We start from the raw sequence: 13,217 nt of genomic DNA, 5'->3' as shown, positions 1-13,217 counted from the left end.
AAAGAGAGGGAAGAGGAGAAGAGAGAGAGAGGGAGAGAGGAGAGAGAGAGAGAGAGAGAGGAGAGAGAGGAGAGAGGAGAGAGGAGAGAAGAGAGAAGGAGAGAGAGAGAAAGAGAGAGTAAGAGAGAGAGAGAGAGAAAGCGAGAGCGAGAGCGATGGACACCTTCATCCCCCATCCAGTTTCCCCGGAAGGAAGACAGGAACATAAAGCGTTGAACATAAAGCTGCGTTCAGAGGCAATAGAGGCCTGTTGAAACAGGAATACTCAACCTGGTCGCATTTCGTATTATTCTGTATGCAAATCCGAAAAAACCCTCCATTTAGTTTGGATGACATGTTACATAAGATAGATGGTTACTTAAGGCAAAAATTGAAAGGAGGGTGGTTGTTCGGGGTGGATGGGTCGACGGATAACGTGGACAACGAAAGCATTTTAGCTAATTGGCTATTTACAACTTTTTTAGCTCATTTGCAACTAATTAGCATGTTATATAACCCTTCCCATAACCTTCATTAACTCTTTAACCTAAATCCTAAACTTAACAATAACATTAACCAAAACCCCTAGCTAACGTTAGCGAACCACACTGTATATACACAAAAGTATAGGAGCAACAACGGCTCAGCAGCGAAATGGTAGGCCACACAAGCTCACAGAACAGGACCACCTAGTGCTGAAGCACGTACCGCGTAAAAATCTTCTGTCCTCGGTTGCAACACTCACTACCGAGTTCCAAACTGCCTCTGGAAGCAACGTCAGCACAATAACTGTTTGTCGGGAGCATCATGAAACTTCTTTGAACTTCTTTGAGGAAAAGATCTTGATCATACGAAAGCAAATTACGGACTCCTCTTTAAATCTGCGTATTCCTCCAAAGCTCAGTTGTTCTGAGTCTGCACAACTCTGCCAGGACCTAGGATCAAGAGAGACACTCAAGTGTTTTAGTACTATATCTCTTGACACAATGATGAAAATAATCATATACTCGGCCTTGTCTCAGGATGGTAAGTTGGTGGTTGAAGATATCCCTCTAGTGGTGTGGGCGCTGTGCTTTGGCAAAGTGGGTGGGGTTATATCCTGCCTGTTTGGCCCTGTCCGGGGGTATCATCGGATGGGGCCACAGTGTCTCCTGACCCCTCCTGTCTCAGCCTCCAGTATTTATGCTGCAGTAGTTTATGTGTTGGGGGGCTAGGGTCAGTGTGTTATATCTGGAGTACTTCTCCTGTCTTATCCGGTGTCCTGTGTGAATTTAAGTATGCTCTCTCTAATCCTCTCTTGGAGGATTGGAGGACCAGAGCCCTAGGACCATGCCTCAGGACTACCTGGCATGATGACTCCTTGCTGTCCCCAGTCCACCTGGCCGTGCTGCTGCTGCAGTTTCAACTGTTCTGCCTGCGGCTATGGAACCCTGACCTGTTCACCAGACGTGCTACCTGTCCCAGACCTGCTGTTTTCAACGCTCTAGAGACAGCAGGAGCGGTAGAGATACTCTTAATGATCGGCTATGAAAAGCCAACTGACATTTACTCCAAAGTGCTGACTTGCTGCACCCTCGACAACTACTGTGATTATTATTATTTTACCATGCTGGTCATTTATGAACATTTGAACATCTTGGCCATGTTCTGTTATAATCTCCACCCGGCACAGCCAGAAGAGGACTGGCCACCCCTCATAGTCTGGTTCCTCTCTAGGTTTCTTCCTAGGTTATGGCCTTTCTAGGGAGTTTTTCCTAGCCATCGTGCTTCTACACCTGCATTGCTTGCTGTTTGGGGTTTTAGGCTGGGTTTCTGTACAGCACTTTGATATATCAGCTGATGTAAGAAGGGCTATATAAATAAATTTGATTTGATTTGATACTGTGTCCACATACTTTTGTCTTGGATTTACATACAGAATAATACAAAATGCTCCGAGACCAGGTTGGAATAGTACTCTGCACTGCAACAAAGACAGGATCGCACAGGGTGAGGCTGAAACGGAACCCTATGGCCTATACAGTGCACTACTTTCCTATTCCTATATAGTGCATCACTTTTGACAAGCGCCCTGGTCAATAGTAGTGCACTATATAAGGAATAGTGTGCAATTTCGGACACAGCATAACACTGCCTCTGTGCAGACAATCCGTGTGGGTAAAGCATAAGAAACTAACTCAACTGACTAAACTGTAACTCCACCAACATTTGAGTGCTTACAGAGGACCACAAAGATGTAAATTAGAAGTGAACACATGTTGATTCAATAAGAGGTGGTGTACCCCACCTAGACCAGAGTACCTCATTTGGCCCCAGCAGAGCCGGCCAAACGTCACCACCATCATCACAGACTACACTCAGAGTGGAGTTGGGATTTGTGTTCACCTGAAGGAAAAATAAACAGGGATCTTATCGTTGCTGGATTAGAACTGTCATCGTCCCCAGGTAAGTAAACTGAGCTGAGTGAACAACAGCAGTCAGAAGCCTAACGATCACTTCACACCTTCAGGGAAATACTGTAATGTCAGCCATCACTTCCACAACCCTGATCAACCTTGTCACCTGGTGTAGAACAGAGACCCAGAATGCAGCCCAAATGGCACCCAATTTGCCATATACTTAACTGTCCTACTTTTGGCCAGTGTCCTTTGGGCCCTGATCAAAAGTTGTGGACAATATGGAGAATAGGATGCCTTTTGGGATGCACTCTCAGTAAAACAGGAATCTAGAAACTACTTTCTTACAAAAATAAAACTGTCACACTGTAATGCACTCCTCCTTCCAGGTCAAGTCCAACGTTATCGCTCAGATCTAACGCGACATATCACAGAAACACACAGTGTTATAAGGAAAGAAAAGCCTCGTTGCCTCAATGTAAATGAATGATTCCTCTGATCTTCTCAGCAGCACTGCTATGGAAACACAGCTCTAAAAATACATGTTATCCAGAATCAACGTCACACATACACTCTTAGGGGGGAAAAAAGGTGCTATCTAGAACACTAAAGTGTCCTTTGGGTGTCCTCATAGGAGAACCCTTTCAATAACACTTTTTGGTTTCGAAGTAGAACCCTTTTGGGTTCCATGTAGAACCCTTTCAATAACACTTTTTGGTTTCGAAGTAGAACCCTTTTGGGTTCCATGTAGAACCCTTTCTACAGAAGGTTCTAAATGGAACCAAAAGGTTTTCTACCTGGGAACAAAAAGGGTTCTTGAAAGGGTTCTCCTACGGGGACAGCCGAAGAAGCCTTTTGGAACCATATTTTCGAAGAGCACACACACACACACACACAAAAGCAAATGTAGGGTGAGCATATATTTCTTATACAATCCACTGTACTCCTCTTCACCACCATGTCTAATATTGGACATTCCACCATGGAGAAGGCCATGTACTTTCTTATCAATTAAGGCTGTCTGCAGCATCTGGTTATCCATTCAAAATGCCTCCTGCACCTGGTGAGTGAGGACAGACAAGACCCTACAGTACCTCATCTGTCCTCCCTTTCTTCTCGGATTGGGAAATAAATTGACTTAGCCTTGCTTTAGTTCCCCAACAACACGAATACATGTAAGAATCAAAATGAGAATGAGAAAACTACGCACCACAGAGTGAGAGTGAGAAAACTACGCACCACAGAGTGGAAAAACTACGCACCACAGAGTGGAAAAACTACGCACCACAGAGTGGAAAAACTACGCACCACAGAGTGGAAAAACTACGCACCACAGAGTGGAAAAACTACGCACCACAGAGTGGAAAAACTACGCACCACAGAGTGGAAAAACTACGCACCACAGAGTGGAAAAACTACGCACCACAGAGTGGAAAAACTACGCACCACAGAGTGGAAAAACTACGCACCACAGAGTGGAAAAACTACGCACCACAGAGTGGAAAAACTACGCACCACAGAGTGGAAAAACTACGCACCACAGAGTGGAAAAACTACGCACCACAGAGTGGAAAAACTACGCACCACAGAGTGGAAAAACTACGCACCACAGAGTGGAAAAACTACGCACCACAGAGTGGGAAAACTACGCACCACAGAGTGAGGGGCCTGGCTTGAAGAATAGTTGGAGAGGGAAGATGTGGTCTTTACTGTACATGTATGCCTATGGTTTTGGCATGTCCATTCTGCCCAGTAAGGGCATGAGTAAATGATACATATACGGTTTTTACATGCAGCTTTTGATCTCGACTATTGAACATGCATGGAATGCATTGTTTGATGTGTAATCCCTATGTTCAGTATGAAATATTAAAATGGGGAGTTTTTCCAGCAACTTCAGAACTTGGCTGGCTCTAATAATTTAGGTAACTAGAAATCTATCAGCTTGATAAAATGTTTGGGTGGAGAAGTCGGCACTCTAACCCCTTAACCAGTAGGGTATCGGCAGGCAGGAAGAAAAACAATAAAAATATGTATTGTATGTCAACACTATTGTTCCGGAAGAATGTTGATATTCTGTCATCACACAAAACAGCATAACAACGAGTAATAACAAAGGCAGCTTCCACTATAGCGACAGCATTATAGGTCTAGCAGATCAATAACTTATTACTATATAGTGACTGAGATCGACAAGATTACAAAAAAAAAGCTGGCCTGAGATTGAACCCTGTTTGTCTAATGGGGGGGGGGGGGGGGGGGTTCTTTGGTGGTTTGGGAGTGTTAACTTCAGTTTGCCAAGGTGAACGTGCCAAAGTCAAGTGAGCCAGGGTGGAAAACATGGTTAAAACAAGCCATAAGCATCAGCTCAAACGGGGGTATGATGCCTGTGGTGCTCTTGATGCGAATCAGATTCAGTAACGACGTCAATGGAACGCAGACTGTGGGGGATTAGAAGGACGTTGGATTGGCATAGTCAACCAATCTGATCTAACTAAGTGGATATAAGTCAAATCCATCATAATTTATGTATTGTAACAGGCACACAATGTGGTTACTTAAGTCTGATTTGGATATACACTACGTACCCAAGTGTGTGGACACCCCTTCAAATTAGTTGATTCGGCTATCTCAGCCACACCAGTTGCTGACAGGTGTATAAAGTCAAGCACACAGCCATGCAATCTCTATAGACAAACATTTGCACCAGAATGGCCTGTACTGAAGAGTTCAGTAACTTTAAACTTGGCACCATCATAGGATGCCACCTTTTAAAAAAATCAGTTCTGCAAATTTCTGCCCAGCTAGAGCTTCTTCGGTCAACTGTAAAGTGCTGTTATTGTGAAGTGGAAACGTCCAGGAGCAACAACGGCTCAGCCATGAAGTGGTAGGCCACACACGATCACAGAACGAGACAGCTGAAGCGCGTAAAAATCTTCTGTCCTGGGTTGCAACACACACTACCGAGTTCCAAACCGCCCATGGAAGCAACTTCAGCACGAGAACTTTGTTTGTCAAAGCTTCGTGAAATGGGTTTCATGGCATTGCAGCCGCACACAAGCCTAAGATCACCATGCGCAACGCCAAGAGTCAGCTGGAGGGGTGTAAAGCCCACCGCTTTTGGACTCTGATGCAGTGGAAATGTGTTCTCTGGAGTGGTGAATCACGCTTCATTGTCTGGCAGTCCGACGGACAAATCTGGGTTTGGCGGATGCCAAGAGAATGCTATCGTCTGGTTTGCTTAATATAAGGAATTTGAAATTATTTATACTTTTACTTTTGATATTTTAAGTATAAAAAGTAAATGTAATTGCTAAAATATACTTAAGTATATTTAAAAACAGATCCTTTTATTCAAGTAGTATTTTACTGGGTGACTTTTACTTTTACTTGAGTCATTTTCTAACTTAGCTTTTACTGAAGTATGACAATTGGGTTATTTTTCCACCACTGCGATTCTGTGCTTCCAACTTTGTGGCAAGTTTGGGGAAAGTCCTTTCCTGTTTCCGCAAGCGAGGTCCATACTGAAATGGTTTGTTGAGATCGGTGTGGAAAAACTTGACTGCCCTGCACATAGCCCTGATCTCAACCCCATCGAACACCTTTGGGATGAATTGGAACACTGTATGCGAGCCAGGCCTAATCGCCCAACATCAGTGCCCGACCTCACTAAAGCTCTTGTGGCTGAAGTCCACAAAGCAATGTTTCAAAATCAGGTGGAAAGTCTTCCCAGAAGTGGAGGCTGTTGATGCAGCAAAAGGGAGACCAACACCATTTTAATGCCCATGATTTAGAAATGAGATGTTCCAACGAACATTTGAATGGCCATATAGTGTATTGATTGTTTTTCCTGCATAACATTTAGAAGTTGTCCCTTTTCAGGTTTAGAATAAGTGACTGCAAAATGCTAACTCCCGTTCTTATAAACTGGTAGCATAGTGGTGATGATAGTGATTTTAAATGGAATGCTGTTGATTGGTGATGACATGAACATACTGTATATTGGGGTTGACATCCATCCAGATTTTCACTTCAAAATAGTATTAAATAAGCATCTTTCCCATGGCATTTCCATTCACCACTTTACAGCATCTATACCAGACACAGTCCAATGGCCTACCAGACCTATAACACAACATACTGTATCTCAACGGACTGAATCAATGTGACATAACTGATTAAAGATGCATGGGGTATTTTAAGCCAATAACCACACTTTGGAAAATGTATTAGCAAATAGTTATTGAAAGCCAAACTAGAAAAGGTAGCCAGTATGCACTCGACTTGAATTGCACTGCATATGATCTGGTGGACCTGGGAACCTTTATGACGTGACACGTACCTGCATGAGCTTCCCCTCTGCAGAGCCGGCGCTCCCTCCGACAAACAGCCCTTCCAGAGTGATGGGTTTCCCCGTTGGCTCGGGTCTCAGCAGTGTCACCTTGATGACAGCCCTGAGGGCTGAGCGCTCCGTCTCGACGGCCGCCGCCAGCTCCAGGCCCGTCTGGCCAAACACCACCTGCAGGGCCGCCATGAGCAGCCACGGCCAGAGCCCGGCCAGTCGCCGCTGGAGAACGATCATTGGATCGGCTGTAGCGGCGGGCTCCGGGTGTACATCGTGGACTTCAAAAGCTGGTAACCACCAAGGTTGATTCAGGACAAGAAATATATGGCCCAGCGCTGGTCCTCTGCTTTATGGGTTAGAAATGGTAGAAACCCGTGAAAACGACTCGAAATAGAGGGTTTTATCCAAAGTGTTAAGGCTCACGGACTGCCGTGTTGTCTTGTGATTTTGTAATGAATTCTTATCCGGCTTTGAACGTTTGTTCCAGGTAAAAACAGTTATTAAACACGCCAAGTAAAGTGGTCTTCATATTCACTCATAAGAAAAAAATCTGAACGTTTGCTTCTAAATTATGGAATTGCTAACCATCAAATAAATATAACATACTTAGTCTAATAAAATAAGATTTAGATCATGTGTGTTAACCGGTATCACTAACAAGAGAGGCCAAACATTGCATGCACAAGTTCGACAACATCAAATCAATAATTGGAATTGCGTCGCTTATAGTTGAATAGACTTTACATTTAGTTCACCGTTCACATACAGCACGAGCTCCTTACATGAGATAAACAGCGGTCCGGTCCTCGTTTTCAACGTGCTTGTTAAAGTTATCATAGACAGATCGGTTCAGTCCGGGCACACGGCGGCTCTTGTAATCTTCAACCACTGGCAAGATTTCAATAAACATTTTGCAACAATGTTTGAACTTTAATTCGTGCCCAACCCACTATAGACATTCTACAGTTTTGCTTGATTTAAAACCAAAGTGTATCCAATGTACCGCTATTCCATTTCCAGAGCAAGAAAAAAAAAGTCAAATCTGGCAGGGGGGCTCCAGATGCAACAAGTTGTCAAATACCTAAAAAGCAAATCCCGACTCTTTACGCTGGATAGGATATTGTGACGATATCCCCACCCAGGGGTTTCAGAAACCAAGAGGAACAAAGTCAGGTTGATGTTGGTTGATATGACGGATTCCACGATGAAAGGCGACAATACAGTAAACGACAAATGCAATAGTAACGTTCATAGGCTCCGTAGCGAAAATCTTTTGACAAAAATGCCACTGTAAAGTTGACAACGGAGATTTCCGGACTCTTGAAAAGTTGAACTAATCCAATGGAATCGTTGCATTAGTTACTTAACATGTAACTAGTTAATTAATTAAGAGTATAAATCTCGTGTCGTTTCTGCAGCCAAAATTATGTCTATCGCCCACTAAAGTTGCTACGCATCTAAAAACCTGTTCGCTCCTTGGCAGCCTCCAAAAAAGTATTTTCCCCAAGTTCCACGTTTGAAAGTTGTAACAATTCTGAAAATAGATCCTTCCCGCTGCTGCTTAAACAAATATAATATAAACTTCCGTATTAAGAGGTACTGAAATTAAAGGTTTAACAAATGTATAATCGCTTAAACGCGAGTCGTTAAAACACTAATATTGGTCATATACATTTCAAAAAGACACGAGTGTATATTTACTAAGTCCTGAAGCATGCCTAGTCGAGTCTCCCTCCCCTGGGATCTCATCGACTGTGTCTGTCTACCTGCTGACTGCCTGTCACCGAGGGTGGAGCTGCACTTCCAACACAGACGACACCGGGCGCCCCCCAGCTGACAACACTGGTAACAGCCTGGCGTCACTTTTTCATCTCCTTTAACAATAGATAAAATATCCCGGAATGGACCCTTTACCAGTAGACTGTAGCCCACTTTTGAGGCCTCCATACAAACAACAACAAGATGCAAGAAATGAAACGCAAAGAACCTCTGAATTATATCACATTTTAATCATAATAATCTTTTAACATTATAAACCAATTATATCATGTCCAGAAGTCAGAAATTCTTTTAAAAATAATTAACGGTTAAAACAGAAACCTTTTGGTGTCAAACTAAAACAAATGAGGAATAAACATTAAACGGTACTTGTTCTTTAACTTAAAAAATGACAAATAAATCTTGGTATGCATTAATTCATTCCAAGATTAAGCATTCAGAATAAAACTGTCATATGCCAATTAAAATGCTGTAAAGGTTATCATATAAATAAGAATAAATTAGAACAGGGCTGAACTATGTACAATGTTCAATATGTGTACTATCAGGAAAATATATATTTCTTTATCAGTGACATACAAGTAACATACAAGTAACATAGGTAAACGTATTTCAACAAGAAGCTACAGCAAATTCAGACTTGAGCATGAGTAGCAAAACTGAAAACTTGGGACATCCTGGTCCGACTATGGTCAACATTCTTGCGTGCATGCCACTTCAACCAACAAGTTCAGATCTAAAAGATGAAATTAAAATGTGTACATTAATTTAGTCCTGATCCCCCTGATCTATTCCTCCCCGTTGACATTATTCTTCACTGTGTATTGTTTTATTAAAACGGAGTGGCTGCGGATCAGACTTGTCTGGACCCTTCTTCCCAACAGCTAAAGGTCCCAACAGCGTCTGCGCATGTGCAGGATTCTCTATCTTACGCACAGGCTACTCTAGCGAATGGTGAAGCTTGTTTAATTACGTTAGATCAAAGCTAAATCATTGTCTGTAAGATCACAACTATAGTATTCTAACAACATAAAAAAGAACTGAATATAATAGCATAGTACGATTGACAATGAGATATGTGAACGGGGGGGGGGGCGCCACAAAAACCGGCACGTGAAATGGATGTATAGAAACACATGCATTGAACTTGATACGAATCTTCATCTCCGGGGGATCGGGAGATCCTCTGCCTATTTTTGATTTACCAAGGAAAGTCCCATTAAGATAAAGAATCTCTTTTACAAGGGACTCCTGGCCAAGATAGCAGCAGCAAGGATTATGCAGAAGTTTAAGTGGATAGTTGTCTTACCAGGAGATTTAGTTTGCTGTCTGGTGCTTGTTCTCCAGGCTGAGGCTGCAGACAGTAACATCATGTAGAACACTGCAGACGTCTGAGTTCAGCACCTGGATCTCCTTCACCTTGGTGATGTACTCTGATGCTTCCTCAGGGCACTGGGGAAATCACAGCATGATCCATCTCCTATTATACAACAGAGCTCATCAGGACCGCTGATGACCATCCATACCATACCTGTTTATTAATTAAGTTGATTACTAAGTCATACGGACTGAGTATTTTTGCTTTCTCTTTCCACTCACAGTTATAAATACGCTGGTTTTGTAAATTGTATATCCTCACTGTAAATCAGTCTATACTCTATAGTTGTATGTTTTCTGTATTTATATTGTATAATTATGTATGTTGACTTTGTGTACATTTCTCTGTCGATACATTTGTCTATTTCTGGCAGCACCTATTCAAATTCCAGGTATGTGTAAATGTACTTGGCAAATAAAAGTGATTCTGATTCTGATAGATATAGCCTCCATGTGACAGGTTTTTACAAAACTAAGCTAGCTTACCTTCTGATAGGTATCCACAGACACAGGTTTTTACAAAACTAAGCTAGCTTACCTTCTGATAGGCATCCACAGACACAGGTTTTTACAAAACTAAGCTAGCTTACCTTCTGATAGGTATCCACAGACACAGGTTTTTACAAAACTAAGCTAGCTTACCTTCTGATAGGCATCCACAGACACAGGTTTGTCCTCCCTCTTCACTGCTTGCTCAGCCTTGGGACCACCGACAGTGATGGCTATTCCCTGAGGAGGAACGTTCCCCGGGACTGCTATAATGATGGGCCCGCGTGAAGTCACTGGGCTGGAGTTAAAAGAGGAGTCAAGCTGGGAGGAGACAGTGACTGTGTGAGGGGAGCTGTGTATGGTGGTGATGGGCTGGGGCCCTGATGATGTAGAGGTGGACAGGACCGGCTGCTGGCGCTCTGGGGTCTCCACTTTGACCATGCGTATTTTGGGGGAATTGTGGTGCAACTCGTCCACTAGCTGGAAGACTGTGTCCAGGTTGACGTCGCTCTTCTTGGTCTCCTGGGTTTCACTAGTCTGCCAGTCCTGGTTTTGATTGCCAGGATACAGAAAGCCCACAGGACAGTTTGGCTAGAAATGGGATAAAAAATATAAATTTCAAGCATGAAATGTTGACTCATATGCTCCGCATATTTTCACCCATATGAGTTCTAGATCCCACTGGAAAGATTCGCAGACATGCTGCTTCATGGGTAGTAGTTAGATTCCCACCTACCTGGTAATAGCTGTAATGGGAGTATGAGGGAGTTGTCTGGTGGGCACTATGGCAGTCCGAGTTCATTGAGCCTGGGGGGCAGCATTGGCACACTGATGCTGAAAAAAAACAAAAACACAATCAAGAAGTATATAAATAAACTTCTATGACTGTTTATGAGGAAATCACAGTGTTTCTCTATTCAACTAATGGGTGCTTCCATGGTATGGTTTATTATAGTTACCAGGGGAATAGAATCCAGGTCGGTACTGAGCATGGTGAGGGATCAAGCTGTTTGCCAGGCTTTGTGAACCCTGCTGGATGTGCACAGTAGTCGGACTGGACTGCACAGTGCAGGAAGTGTCTGAAGGGAACCGGTGGATGACAGATATGGGGATTCCCTTGTCTGTGTAGAAGGTGGTGGGGGAGGGGGCATCCCCATGACCCATGATCCAGCCGCGGGGAGGGATAGGGGTCCGATCATAGTCCTTCATGGGCTGGGTTCTGCTTTGGTGGTACTGTTGGTAAGGAGATGGTCGTTTTACCTGACCAACAAACATGGAACCTGTGAAAACATTGAATGACAGCAATATCATGAGTATCATGGCTGAGAAGTTATGGCACACAAGTTATGGCACAAACAATTGTTATTTAATTAATTAGCTATTAAATTACAGTTACTACTCGTTTTGGTTTAAAATACAAAGTACAGGTATGATTGACAATTTGAGTGTACCTCTTTTATCTACTTTAACTCTCTCCTCACCACCATCACCATTTGCCATGAGTCGGTGGAAACGATTTGCTGGGGGCCGGCAGTTCACTTCTAGGCCAGCTTCCATCTTCGCCTTGTTTTTGCTTGTCAGCCTCTTAAGATTCACCAGCAGTTCGGGATGATCTTGTTTGAAGTTCGGGTTGTGGAAGTGGTGTTTTATCCCATCCATCGGAGATGAGACATCATTCTTCTCCGAGGCCCCGGGGCCATGGACCACCTTCCTGAACCCATAAAGATTCAGCTGGCGGTTGAAGCTTGTAAAGTTGGTTGTTTTGAAAAGGTCAGTGGTGTCAAACGTTTGTTTCTGGGGTGACAGCAGCTCTGATTCAAATAGCTGCTGGTCGATTATCAAACCCTCACCACAGGGATCCCAACGTATCGATCGATTTTTGGGGTTATTCACCAAACGCCACAATTTCGCTGGGAAATTGTTGGGATTGATGGGGATGGTGAGGCGTTCCTCTTCGAGCTCCATATTTTCGCCTGTTTGAGAAACAAAACAAAAAAATACAAAAATCAGTGACAACTTATCAAGTGTATATTAATATCTAATTAAAGAACCTATCTAAATAGTTTTTTTGTTCTCGATTCAATTGGCAAACTGCTAACATCGTTAGCTTAGTAACGTTACTTGTAGCTAACGTTAGCTAGCTCCTCTTCGTTATCAAACTAGCTAAAACGGTTATCAAGTACTTTAAGGCAAGTCAACGGAAATAACGGAAGTTTAATAAACTACAATGTATATAGCTAAATATTCATAATGTGATTAGTTTCTGTAAATGTGTGTAATTATATGTAGTCTTGTTTAACACACAATAGCTTTGATCAATCTCCCTCAGAACCGTTGAAAATATTCCGGAACAGTTGATTTAGAATCCGTTCAAATTCCACGAAAAAAAAAAACGTTCCAACATCCTCGAGCGCGATGATGAATCAAAGACGAAGCTCGCGCTATGGACGTTCACGAGTTTTCCCGAGTTGAGGAAAAAAATATGGTCCGTTTTTATAACACATTCAGAATCAGATTCAGTGTATTTGTAGAGACACCATTACTACAGTTGAATTACGGTTTAATATATTGGCACCCTTGTACTTTACGCAGGTTAGCGTTTTTTTTTCTCTCCGTCATGAATCTTGTTTTTGGAGGCAGCTTTCGCAGAGCTGTCACTGATTTTAAACCTAAGGTTAATAATAATAATTCACTCCCAGAAATACAAATAAGAATAATAAAATAAGAATAAATGAATTATAATACAAAATAAATAATCCACCCTCAGAAATAAAAATCATGAAACGTCTGTCAATTGTTGAAAGCCTATGTTCCCACTGGGCAGCCAGGACCACCCAATCAGATTGAGTAAC

The 13,217-nt window shown here is 42.7% G+C and overlaps 2 protein-coding genes across 2 annotated transcripts in view; both read right to left on the bottom strand.

The window, feature by feature from the left end:
* The window catches only part of rnf43 (ring finger protein 43), a 198,364-nt gene extending 189,918 nt beyond the window's left edge, over positions 1-8,446 (bottom strand). Inside the window, exon 1 of the mRNA XM_020465150.2 lies at positions 6,718-8,446. Coding sequence (XP_020320739.2) covers positions 6,718-6,957 — 240 coding nt within the window. The 5' untranslated portion in view covers positions 6,958-8,446. The remainder of the gene's footprint in view (positions 1-6,717) is intronic.
* A 265-nt stretch (positions 8,447-8,711) lies between these two features.
* On the bottom strand, positions 8,712-12,948 carry hsf5 (heat shock transcription factor family member 5). The gene is made up of 7 exons (XM_020464867.2): positions 12,670-12,948; positions 11,817-12,338; positions 11,325-11,645; positions 11,102-11,199; positions 10,519-10,956; positions 9,809-9,951; positions 8,712-9,235 (listed from the first exon to the last, which is right to left on the bottom strand). The coding sequence occupies exons 2-6, from the start codon at positions 12,328-12,330 to the stop codon at positions 9,817-9,819; spliced, it is 1,506 nt and encodes a 501-aa protein (XP_020320456.1). The 5' UTR covers positions 12,331-12,338; positions 12,670-12,948; the 3' UTR covers positions 8,712-9,235; positions 9,809-9,816.
* Between the last annotated feature and the right edge of the window lie 269 nt (positions 12,949-13,217).

This window comes from Oncorhynchus kisutch, linkage group LG28 (genome assembly GCF_002021735.2).
Source record: "Oncorhynchus kisutch isolate 150728-3 linkage group LG28, Okis_V2, whole genome shotgun sequence".
Classification (NCBI taxonomy): Eukaryota; Metazoa; Chordata; class Actinopteri; order Salmoniformes; family Salmonidae; genus Oncorhynchus; species Oncorhynchus kisutch.
The sequence above is the reverse complement of the archived record's forward strand: the minus strand, read 5'-3'. Positions and strand labels throughout refer to the sequence as shown.

Excerpts from the sequence above, each read along its gene's own strand:
- hsf5 (XM_020464867.2), bottom strand. The coding sequence starts at position 12,330 with ATGGAGCTCGAAGAGGAACGCCTCACCATCCCCATCAATCCCAACAAT. Across the intron at positions 11,646-11,816 it reads AGTTAAAGTAGATAAAAGAG|GTTCCATGTTTGTTGGTCAG; the intron begins GTACACTCAAAT and ends ATGTTTTCACAG. Across the intron at positions 9,952-10,518 it reads CTGTGGATGCCTATCAGAAG|TGCCCTGAGGAAGCATCAGA; the intron begins GTAAGCTAGCTT and ends TGATTTCCCCAG.